The sequence below is a fragment of the Zootoca vivipara genome, chromosome 2 (assembly GCF_963506605.1).
Source record: "Zootoca vivipara chromosome 2, rZooViv1.1, whole genome shotgun sequence".
Lineage (NCBI taxonomy): Eukaryota > Metazoa > Chordata > Lepidosauria > Squamata > Lacertidae > Zootoca > Zootoca vivipara.
The window spans coordinates 104272010-104284538 of NC_083277.1; the positions used below are offsets into that span (position 1 = coordinate 104272010).

The following is a 12529-nucleotide window of genomic DNA, read 5'->3' on the forward strand; positions in this document are numbered from 1 at the left end:
CAGGGTCTTTAGTAATGTTGTAGAAAAGGAGCACTATGAACTCTCATTAGGCAAAGGTTAGCTCATTACATCCTTACTTAAGTGCCAGCATTTGGCAAGCCTCTTTGATTATTTCTTATATTCATTTCAGTGTTTATCCTACTCAATCCCAGGTGCTGTGGTTGTGTTTGTCGGAAAATACATGACATTATTCAGAATACTTAAGTATTTTTACAGTACAATCCTATGCATTCTTACTCAGAAGGAGTAAGGGTCCAATGGGGCTTCCGCTCACATAAGCGTCCATGGAATTGCAGCCTAAATGACTGGTGCTTACTCTTGGGTAAGCAGGGATAGGATGGCATTGTGACTGAGATGTTTGTAGTAAGTCTCATTGAATTCAGTGACACTTCAGGATGTGTGTGTGTGTGTGAAAATTGCAATCTGTGATCTACACTTGTTTGTTTGCAGCTGTGAACCCCATGCCTGTTTACTCCGAAGTAAGGTCCACTACCTTCAGTGGCGCTGGCCCCCAAGTAAGTGAGCATAGGATTTCGGGCTTATAAAACGTTAAAACTGCAGTTCTCACCAGCACTAACCCTTGTCGCCAAATGTCAGCCCACCAAGAAGGTCTCAGAACGCTTCTGAAATACATTTGGGGTTTAGTTAAGTCTAAGGGTTTTGGTGCTGTCCCCAAGAACAGCTCTCCATGTGAGTGTGATGTTATAACCTAGGCCACCGACGATCTTTGAGGGCATCCTATTGTTATCTGAGACATCATGAACGGATGTAAAGGCAACGGGTTCAAGTTTTGAAGCCCAGAACCGGCTTTGATGCCCACAAAACAGCATTGCTAAAGTGTAGCTTGCAAACAGCTGTCATAGGCAGCCTCATGCCGATGTGTAATAATACATTAGTCTCAGCTTAGTGTTTCAACACATGAACGATGTGCTGCTAGGTAGGTTTCTTATGTTAAAGGTTGGAATTCTTTTTTATTTTTTAACTAGCTGGCCCTGCACGCGTTGCTGTGCTTTAGTCTGTGAAATGGAGGGTAATAGCCCCCCTTCAGATCCCCCTGAGCCTCAGAGTCCCCCTGAGTCGAGGCGAGATACTGTGGAGAGGGCAGGTTTCATCCCTGTGTCTCCCCCCACCCTGTTCTGACCCATTACGTATCCCTGCTCCCTATTCGGCCCCCCATCCCCCCCCCAGGCAGGCCCCTACCTCCACTTGGCAATGTTGGGCCTTGTTGCTGGAAAAGGCCTGTTTTCAGTTGAAACAAAATAAAAATATTCCTTCCAGCAGCACCTTAAAGACCAACTAAGTTGGTCTTTAAGGTGTTATTTTTTAATGAGATGGAATTGGTGAATGTCACTTCTGGTCACTGCAGCAACCTGTATTCCTTGTAGTAAAATAAAATACAATATAAGAAAATACTATTCTCTCCTCCCTGTCCTGCCATCAGGCCTCCATTCACTCTGAAGCCTCCTTGCTACATAAGGATCATTTGGGGGTTTACATATATAACATAGTTCCTGCCTGTCCCTCAATCCCAGAGCCACATGAGCAGATCAGGGGTTCTGCGCTCTGGGACAAGGGCCTTTTAGTTTCCCTTCTGCCAGCAGCCCACTTCCCAATGTCCCTTCAATTAACTCTTAATGCCTTCTCTGAGGCACGAGAAGACCCTGTGAGATATGAGAAGTAAAAACTGACTGCCTCTGTTGCTTTGTAGCTCTGCAGGTCTTGGCCAAGGCTGAAAGCACTTTCATATCAGCCTGGATAAGCTCATTTGGTTAGAGCAGGGTGCTGATAATGCCAAGGTTGCGACTTTGATTCCCGTGCAGGCATGGCCAAACTTGACCCTCCAGCTGTTTTGGGACTACAGTTCCCATCATCCCTGCCCACTGGTCCTGTTAGCTAGGGATGGTGGGAGTTGTAGTCCCAAAACAGCAGGAGGGCCAAGTTTGGCTATGCCTGCATGGGATAGCTGTGTATTCCTGCATTGCAGAGGGTTGGACTAGATGCTCCTCAGGGATTCTAGAATTCTATGATTTCTGTCTCCATCTCAAGACATGTGCTAAAAGACAAACCTTTCATATTCTTTCTCTTGATAACAGAAGTTGTGCTTCTTGTTAAGGATCAAATTTCAGGTTCTCCTTTCTGCCCGTCCTCTAAAAATGTTGTAACTCTAAAATCAGTTATGTAGGAGGAAGGGCAAGGTTTGAGCAATACAGGGTCTTCGTTCTTGCGCATGAAGGGTTTGCCCTCTCCCTTCCCTCCTACGAAAAGCTTTTTCATTCTGAAGTCTCTTCTTCAAAGAATTCAGGTTGCCGATACGATACTGGGTGACATTGCTTATGGAGACTTGAAGGAGTAGTTTAAAAGAAGAATGTTCACTTCTGAATATAATTACCAGTAGAAGGGCAGGGATTCATTTTGAAGCATTCCTGGGCAAAATTGGATTGCTTCAAAATACCTGCAATGCACTGTGCAGTTTAAGAATATATATATATATATATATATATATATATATATATATAGCTGTTGAAGGCTTTATAATTGGTAATATACAGAACCATGGAGGGGGGGGGAGCCGACGACTATGATTGTATGAGTAAATTGAATGGAATGTGAAATTTTGTAATGGGAAAATAGCATTTTATTTTTATTTTTTAAAAGAGGAAATTATCTTGTTCATAGTTGGGATAAGCTGTTGTCAGCCCAGAACACGGAAGACCATTTTTTTTCTTCGGCTCTGTGGAGACAGTTCTCTGCTGGCCAGATCTTGTCACTCATTTAGTTTTTAGAGAAGAAAAAACAAGGAACGCAAAACCACTCACATCCTTTCGGTGTTTTAAAAATTGAGGATAATCACAATTGCACCTCATTTCTTGAGCAAGAGGTATGTGGTTTGGTTCTAGTGAAGTGAACAAATAATTTTTGGCATTGTCTTGCTCAAAACCCTACAACCCCAATCCCTTTTAAAACACAAAACATTTAACTTCAAAAAGAGAAAAAAGGCATATGTTGAAGTTATATTTAAAATATCACCCAGGATAATCTTATTAAAACTCAGAAGGGAATCCAGCCATGCAAAGGCCTGTTTGGGTCGCTGAACATAAAATAGTGGGAGAATATTTTGCTACAGAATATTGAGGAAGCCTGTCAATTCTTTTCTGCTTGCTTCCTTTTTTAAAAACTCCAAAGTGGGATACATTTATGCAACAGTTAACACCTATTCTAAATACCGTGTTTACATTTTCTGAACTCCGTTTAATAAACTTCCCTTGTCAAATAGAAACTCTTGTTAAAAGAAACGAAACCCTATTTTCTTAGTGATGTAGCAGGTGCACAACATGTGTGAGATTTCATGTGTTATTAACCAGCATTGGAACAGTTAAGCGGCTGCTTGATTTCAAGGCTATTTCTTGGAAAATAATCCACTTCTGTTCTTGTGTTCTGGCAGCAAATATTGTCGGCTAGATCTCAGGCAGAGGCAACTATCCAAAACAAACACCGTTGGATAAGCGAAGTTTTAATTTCTTGGGTGAAGGGGTGACATTTCATAGGAGTGTGAACTACCCATATGGTTCATTGTTTGTTTATTTACTGATAGTCCGTACCAAGGAGGACGTTTTGTGTCTAAAATTACTACCGGTAGTTACAGTAGTTTCAAAGTTACTATAGATCAAGAGAGGACTTCCATTTAGGTTTTAATGCTCCAAGAATATGTTTGAAGCTCAAAATGAAAGCAGTTGGTGCAGAATAGCATTCAGTACAGTATTGAGAAGCAATGGTTAACCAAATGAAGAGAATATTTGCTATAGCTATTATGAGGACCTGCTCGCATTTAATAATGCCTTTTAGATGTTACCTTGGGATTGGCAGATGTAACCTATACAAACAAACGTTAGTCTGTTCTAGTAGATGAACAGTTAATAACCAGGATCTGTGCATCCTGTTCCTGACTTAGTTTCACTCTTTCAAACTCAGGTGCAAGTCTGTGTCTTGGTTTGCTCATTTCATTTACCAGCATGTAAAAATCCTGTTCCCATCTTCCAACAGGAGAGAGAGTAGAGTGTGGCAAAACTTTGTTAGCAAAGGTAGACTGGATCCTTTAGTCTTGAGAATGAATGAGAATTCAAACTGAACAACAACAACAACAAAAGAGTTGTGCTTTAGAGTTGTCCTGTTTATGTAGTGTATTTTTCATTTGAAACAGGAAACATTGCATGGAGGATGAAAAGCTGTGCCATCACTTTGTATCTCTTTGAAAAACAGGATCAGACACGTGGATAAATCGATTCTGTGACAAATAAGTTGTCTTTGTGGTGATACCTGGCAATGGTGTTGTACGGGATCTTCAACGTGACTAATTTAAAGCATATAGTGTGGTTGATTAAATGTTTTGATATTTTCTCCAAACTTTCAGACTCATGCACTATTTAATTTCATGGTATGGTGTGTGTGTGTGTTTGTGTTTTATGTCAACATCACAAATGTTTTGATCTGTAAACCGCATTCTGCCAAGAAAATGCTGACCCAATAAAATATACCATCTGAGCAAACTGTTCTCAAAGATCAATAGAAAGGGTTTGGTTTCAACTACATTTTGCTCATGGTTAATGCATTGATACTACCAGACTGAAGTTAGTTGTGTGCATTATCTTAAATGGGTCTACTCTGAATATGACTAACATTGGATAGAACTCAAGGATCACACACTAAACAAATCTACAACGTTCATCTTTTGAAAGTGTCACATGGAGTTCAGTTCTTATTGCACCACTGCTACTCCCCTATATTTGGTGTGCATGTCAGATTTCCTAACTTTTAGCTGGAGAAGAATGTGTGAGAGAATTGCATAAGTCTACAAGCAGTTAAATATTTATTGCTGTTTCATTTTCTCTCTCTTGTCTTCCCTACTTGATCATAATCTCCTTGGGGAGGCAGGGTTCTGGTGATATATATATATATATATATATATATATATATATATATATATATATATAACATAACACGTTACCGTGGAAGGCATGGTGTGGTGTTATAAAAGTAGAGAAACAAATTTTGAATTTTGGCTCTTCCCTTTGGAGTTTATATGATACGATGCAAGTGTTCAAAGCGTTTCAACATACTGCATCATTTGGGTAAAGCTCATCCCACAACTCCATTCCTCTGGTAGATTATTTTATTTATCTATTTTATTAGTTGGAGGTAGTGTGAACTCCCCTGTCCTGTGCTGTTATGATAATATATTTATTTATACCATGCCTTTTCTCCTGACAAGACTAAAAGTGGCCTTTGGATTAAAAACAAGAATAGCTAAATGCATAGGGGGGGGGGGAATCATTAAAACAATTAAATCTTAATTGAATTAAAGCTATATACATATACAAAATCTATTTAAAACATACAAATAAGTACAATAAAAACTGCACCAGTCCTTTCATTAAAAGCAGTCAATTCCCAAAAGCCTGTTGGAACAGAAGAACAACAAGGAGGGAGCCATTATTCAAAACATGTACAACAAATGGAGAGGCAAAAACTCTAAAAGCTGCAGAGCAGGGAAGCCCTCCTCTCTACTTAATCCCATTATTATTGAATTTTCAGCTGAACATTCACATGCATTGCTGATCCCAAAGAGCTTGTGTTTGAAGGAAGTCACATTGCTGATACCATTGATGCTGTCATTTGCCAAAAAAAACAACAACCATATATTGAATCTCGTTCTGAATGCTTCTTCCAGATACAGTGGTACCTCGGTTTACGAACTTAATCCGTTCCGGAAGTCTGTTCTTAAACCGAAACCGTTCTTAAACAAAGGCACACTTTCCCTGATGAGGCCACCAGTGCCCTTCCACCGCTCAGATTCCATTCTTGGACCACGGTAAAGTTCTCAAACCAGGACACTATTTCCGTTTTTGCGGAGTTTGTAAACCAAATCGTTCTTAAACCGGACTGTTCTTACACCGAGGTACCACTGTATATATGCCATCTAAGCCATGTTAGGCTAAAAAACAATTATTTTCACCTTGAGAATAGTTGGGCTTACGTTTAAGGCTGCAGTCTTGGTCACACTTACTAAGGGGAAGTCCCATTCAGCTCAGTGGGATTTGCTCCCACTTTCATAGGATCAGGCTCCCCATCGTTTTAAATCATTTAGCTTTACAGATGCATAGTATTGATAACAGAGCCTTTATTGTTTTGGACTCCTCCACTGGGTTGGCCAAGGCTACCGAATGCTTCTTTCCCGTGTGGTTAAATGCACCTGTCATCCCATCAAACATTACAGGAAAGATAAGGTTTAACACACTTAGTCCCATCCTTGCTTTCGGGACACCTTCCTATACATGTCCGAAAACTATTTCTCCATGTTCAGGGAATAAGCTCTCCCGAACGTGAATGACCTGGGGGAAATTTAGTTTAAGTGCCTGAGGAGAACCTCTCTCCTCTCTCTCTCTCTCCCTCTCTGCTGTGGCCTTGGCCAAATTCTGCCAAAGTACAGACTGTTGTGGAACTGGCTTGCAAAGGTGCATGAAAGCACAATATGCGTAGCTTGGGATACCATCCAGGTTGCAGTGTCCTTGGAAGGCACTTGGAAGGGATCAACAGGGGTCTTATTGAGGAAGCAAAACAAAAGGCAATTTACAGGTTACCTACTGAAGATTGTCCCTGAGAAGGGAAGCTGGAGGGGGAGTGAGAGGTACAAAAGGAGGCTCTGAGGTGATGCTTCAGTGTCCGGGGAAAGAGAAGAGAGATTAGAACGGTGAAAGTTGGAAAGCAGGCAGGAGAAAGACCTTCTTTTTTCCATACTTAAGTGGGAAGCCAATTTTCAGCACAGATTTCTTACTGGTGTCCTGTTGGTTTTTTTTAAAAAATTTAGATTCTTCCAAATTTTCTTACTGTACCGGAGTAAATTTATCATTCTCCTGCACTGTTTCATTGCTGATGTCATTCGTATACACATTGTAGGATTCTGATATAATTTACTCATTCGAGTTCTGTTTCCTTGCAGCAGGGGTAGCTTTCAAACCCTATTTTTACCATTTAGGGCAGGCATCCCCAAACTTCGGCCCTCCAGATGTTTTGGGCTACAATTCCCATCATCCCTGACCACTTGTCCTCTTAGCTAGGGATCATGGGAGTTGTAGGCCAAAACATCTGGAGGGCCGCAGTTTGGGGATGCGTGATTTAGGGTGTCAAGACAGGGATGTAATTTAGCCCCTCTTCTTTTTAACTTATTTCATAATCGCCACTGGTCCCAGATCTTTATGCTGTTGAGTCCTGTTCTCTGCTGGGATATACTTATTGCTGTATGCTGATGCTGTGCTGATGGTTTCATTGTCCAGAATATGCCTACATAATTTGAGGTGGGTGGCGGGGTTGTACTAAAAATAGCTTAATTACAAATGATAGTAAGTCTAAGGCCCTAATGTCATAAAAAGTATACAGTGGTACCTTGGTTCTCAAACTTAATCTGTTCCAGGAGTCTGTTTGGCTCCCGAAACTGTTTGAAAACCAAGGCGCGGCTTCCGATGGGCTGCAGAAGCTTTCTGCACTCAATCGGAAGCCTCGTTGGATGTTCAGCTTCCAAAAAGTGTTCACAAACCAGAACACTTACTTCTGGTTTGCGGCATTCGGGAACCGATTTGTTCAACAACTAAGCCATTCGAGAACCAAGGTACCACTGTACATGGGTTTTAAATGGTAGTCAACAAGCCGCAGATTCATATAAAATGCTTAGGTGTTCAGATGTGAAATGTGGCCTTCTGACCTGAGCAATGAAATCACCAAATTGATTCTGCTAATTGTAGTCAGCAAGCCATCTTAAGGCTTTTTTATGGTCGGTTTCCTAAACTTGTTAACTTGACTTTATTTATATAAATCATGAATTCAAGGCATAATATGAAATCGGATTGCTTCATTCCAAAATAATGGAATGTGTACCGTGTATGTTGTTTGGTTAGAATGTTCTAACATTTGCTGCTTGATTTTGTTTTAAAGCATTGTTCTGCAATACTAACAGAGTTGAAAATATGAAGCTTTTCAATAACAGAATGCAGTGAGGAGGTGCTTGTTGATTGAGGTGACCTTATAGGTTGTCCTGAAACAAATTCTGTTGTGGTGGCACAGAAGATACAGCCAGAATTTCAGTCTTTGGCCGTGCTGCAGTCTTTAGAGATTCTGAGAGAGGCAACTAGTTTCACGTTGCCTGCAATAGTAACTTCAGTTTTAAATAGACTTCTGAAAGTTCCCAGATATGACAGGTGGCTAAGCAACAAGGCACAGTTATTAAACAGTTGTTTTAAAGGTAGCTAAAGGCACATTGCAAAATGTTTTTGCTTTGCACGTCTTTTTCTGGTGGAATTGGGGTGTGTGAGGAAACTTGGTATGCTTAGAGTAAAAAGAAATTCCATAGTTGGAGCTGCTGCTGAAAACATAATTTACATGGTGTTGACTGGCATTGCCACTTGGAGCAGTGAATACAGTAGTCCAAAACCATTTCGATGCCTGAGAAAACCTTGCCCTCTCCCTTCCACTAATTGGGTACATTGCACTACTCTTTTACAACTCCTGTGCAGGAGAACTTGCCTTTGGATTGTGCTCTGTTCACCAGATCTGCCTATTTCTGCCACCCTTAATGGCACCTTGAAACCAGCCTGATGCACGTGCCTCTCATTGCTCATTTCCCTCTTTTTTCTGTAGTTGGTGCTCAGCGTGACATGAGGGCAAGGAGCCCATGGTTTTCAAAATACTTGACAGGCTTGAGTCGCAGGAAGTTGAAATGCCCAGTGGGGCTTTTTTACTTTTGTTCCGAGCTTAGTTGTTCCAGATTTGGTTATTCCTTTCAACAATTGGCATCACCATTCCATTGAGTTTCCTTTCTGGCCGTGTCCTTTCATCTTGTCATTTGAAATAAATTAAAACAATTCTTTAAAAAGATAGTTAAAAAGACTCTTCTTCTTTTTAAGAAGAGTCTTTTTAACTATCTTTTTAAAGAATTGTTTTAATTTATTTTGACTACGGCAGACCAACACGGCTACCTACTTGAATCTTGTCATTTGGTTTGCATTCTTTCCCTGAATAATATTTATTCCTCACTTATATGTGACTCCCTAAGGATTTAACCTGTCTTATTCTGCGTTGTGTGTGTGTGTGTGGTTACAGATAAGGGGTAGGCAACCTAAGGCCCATGGGCCGGATGCAGCCCAATCGTCTTCTCAATCCGGCCCACAGACGGTCCGGGAATCAGCGTGTTTTTTCATGAGTAGAATGTGTCATTTTATTTAAAGTGCATGTCTGAGTAATTTGTGGGGCCTGCCTGGTGTTTTTACATGAGTAGAATGTGTGCTTTTATTTAAATGCATCTCTGGGTTATTTGTGGGGCATAGAAATTTGTTCATATTTTGTTTTCAAAATATAGTTCGGCCCACCACATGGCCTGAGGGACAGTGGACCAGCCCACGGTTGAATAAGTTGCTGACCCCTGTTATAGATGGTAGAAATGTAATGGCACCTCTCCCATCTTAGGCTAGGGGACCTGTACTAGCAGGAGGATCAGTGCTGGAATTGTTATCCAGCCTTGACTATTGAACCTTGTAATTCACTTTGCTCTCCTCATCTCACTGCTATGCTGGGTGCCCTCGTTTTCATGGTGCCTATCTCCAAACAAACCTCTTTTCTACCTTTCCTTTATTGGAGAGAAGTGGAAGAATCGTGGAGCCTCGTCAGCAACCCTACAATACATTACACGATTGCCACAATTTTAAAAAAAGAAAAAGAAACTGAGAGCCTTTGGGGAAAACCAGAATATGGTTGTAGCATTTAGAGCAGGGGTCAGCAAACTTTTTCAGCAGGGGGCCGGTCCAATGTCCCTCAGACCTTGTGGGGGGGCCGGACTATATTTTGAAAAATATATATGAATGAATTCCTATGCCCCACAAATAACCGAGAGATGCATTTTAAATAAAAGCACACATTCTACTCATGTAAAAACACGCTGATTCCTGGACCGTCTACAGGCCGGATTTAGAAGGTGATTGGGCCAGATCCAGCCCCTGGGCCTTAGTTTGCCTACCCATGATTTAGAGAGACAGTTCAAATCAGGGCTGGTGGCTTGCAGGACAAAGGTCCCGGTCAATGTGTCCAAGTGGCTTTGTGTTAGCCAAAACATATTTGGGGGAATGCGGACGAGTAGCTGCATGGGGGATGCTGGTGGTTACAATAATTGTCTTTCCTACAATTCTTAAATTTCCCCGAGTAAATAACGTTTATGCTTTCTTATTTTTCCCTCCCCCAGAACTGTAGTAACGCCAATTCAGTGACCCTGCCAGAAACATTGCTGTTTGTTTCAACTCTGGATGGGAGTTTGCATGCCGTTAGCAAAAGGACGGGGTCAATCAAGTGGACTTTAAAAGAAGGTGGGTATGAAAGATGTCATCTTGCCTTCATTTCACTAACTTTGATAAGGGCAAAGTCAACATAATGTTGGAAATGGTTCCAGACGTTGGAGAAACCTGGCCGCATTCTGAACAGCCTGACCCCTTCTGCATGTTTACCTGGAGGAAAGTCCTGGCTTCAGATGGCTGACCTCCAAGTGAGTTTGGAGGGGATTGCAAGTCCTAATGAGTTCAATGGGATTCATTACCAAGCAAGTGTGCTTTAAGGATGGCAGCTCAAGACTATCTCCTTATCGTGGCGGCTCATCTGCAAGAATCGTAGGAAGCTCTGCGGTTTTTAACGTCTGCCTTTAACTCCTTGAAACATTAAGCAAAGTATTGCCATTGTGGGTGTAGCTTCTAAGATATTATATCTATATGGGGGATGGGTTAATGGCAGCACAAAGTTGAACCACTTGTGTTGCAAAAATATACATCCATGTTTGGCCTCTTTAGGACCAGCAGTCATGATTTGTGAAGGCTTTGTCAGCAGAAACCTACAATAAAGGCTCTGTATCTAGGGGCCTGCTAAGCTTTGACTTTGCTATTAGGGCTGCCTGATGATCTGTATCTGTAGTGGGGAATATAATGATGCTTGCAAGGGCCATCTCTTAACTGCTGCCACCAGTCGTCTATGTTGATAATCCAAGACAGACACATGTTAGGATGAGCGTTCGTGACTAGCTTCCAAGCCGATTACCTAACTCTTATTGGAGCTCTTCTCTTTCGAAGGCCCACATTAATAATTGTGTAATCTGATTTTGTTTTGGAAATAATGTAATTGGCTTGAGAATATAACATCAGGTTGTTTACTTTCTTGTTTAAATACTATACGATACATGGAAGGATATAGCTTGCATATGACTTTGACTTAGGCACTGACCAACAATAAGGGGCAAGAGATTCCAAGGAGCCGCTGAACTTTTAACTAGCCGGGATAGGGAAAACGCTCCATTTACTTTCGTTGCTGTCCTTAGTTTTAAAGCAAATGTATTGCGAAATACCACGGCTACATTAGAACAGTCAGACTGGATAATCCAGTTCTATAGGAAGTTTCACTGCATTTGTACTGTTCATTTGGATCCTTATCTGTGGATGCATTGTAAAGTGCTTAATACTCATTGGTTTGGTTCCATATACAAATTAAAAAATGTTTTGTATGCTGAAAGGAACATTAAGAATCAGTAACATTCAGGACCTCTTTGGAAAGCTTTCCTGTGTACCCTGTTACGAAATATCTTGGATTGGGACGCTATGGGAATTGAGTTTGCCAGTTAAACTCTTCAATGCAGAGCTGTGGCATTTGAGACATCGTAGACCAGGCATCCCCAAACTTTGGCCCTCCAGATGTTTTGGACTACAATTCCCATCATCCCTGACCACTTGTCCTCTTAGCTAGGGATCATGGGAGTTGTAGGCCAAAACATCTGGAGGGCCGCAGTTTGGGGATGCCTGTCTTAGACGGTGACTATTCTGGTATCAAATGATGTCCTACCTGAGTTTTCATCCTACTTCTCAGTTTGTTTTAAATACTGATTTCCCAGAGGTTAGCACTCCACATGTTGGAAAAAGCACATGCTGGACTAGATCAGGAGTTGTAGGCCAAAACATCTGGAGGGCCGCAGTTTGGGGATGCCTGGACTAGATGAATAATTTCTCTCATATCATAGGTTTCTCCTTACATTATTTTGTTTTTAATATACAGTATTAATCTGCAGTGCCTAGCTATATGCTGAGTAAAGGGAAGACAACACAGGATATGGGTTTGGGGTTTTGCTTTAGTTGGGTGAGGAGACATTGCCTTTGTCACAAAATGTTTATCCTGACTGTTGACATGTAAAATATTGATATTATCCAGGATTTTTACAGAGCCAGGAAGGATGTGGGGAAGAGAAATGGCCCTGGTAGGAGTATTCTTTACTTCACAGACATTTAAAATAAAAAATTGGTCTTGGTAATTGGCAATTGATTAACTCAAATCAGGTAGAAGAAAAATATGCTCTGGCCTTTTGACATTTTCTGCAGCAATGCAAAGCCGTTAAGGTTTTCCCCCTCAGGTATCCTTTGAAAAACCTGAAATGCAGCAATCACTCAAGAAAACGCACTTCTCC

At 41.2% G+C, this 12529-nt stretch overlaps 1 protein-coding gene across 1 annotated transcript in view; it reads left to right on the forward strand.

Annotated features, from left to right (window-relative positions):
• ERN1 (endoplasmic reticulum to nucleus signaling 1) overlaps positions 1-12529 on the forward strand; it is a 64010-nt gene that overhangs the window by 10823 nt on the left and 40658 nt on the right. The window contains exon 2 of the mRNA XM_035103961.2: positions 10280-10400. Coding sequence (XP_034959852.2) covers positions 10280-10400 — 121 coding nt within the window. The remainder of the gene's footprint in view (positions 1-10279; positions 10401-12529) is intronic.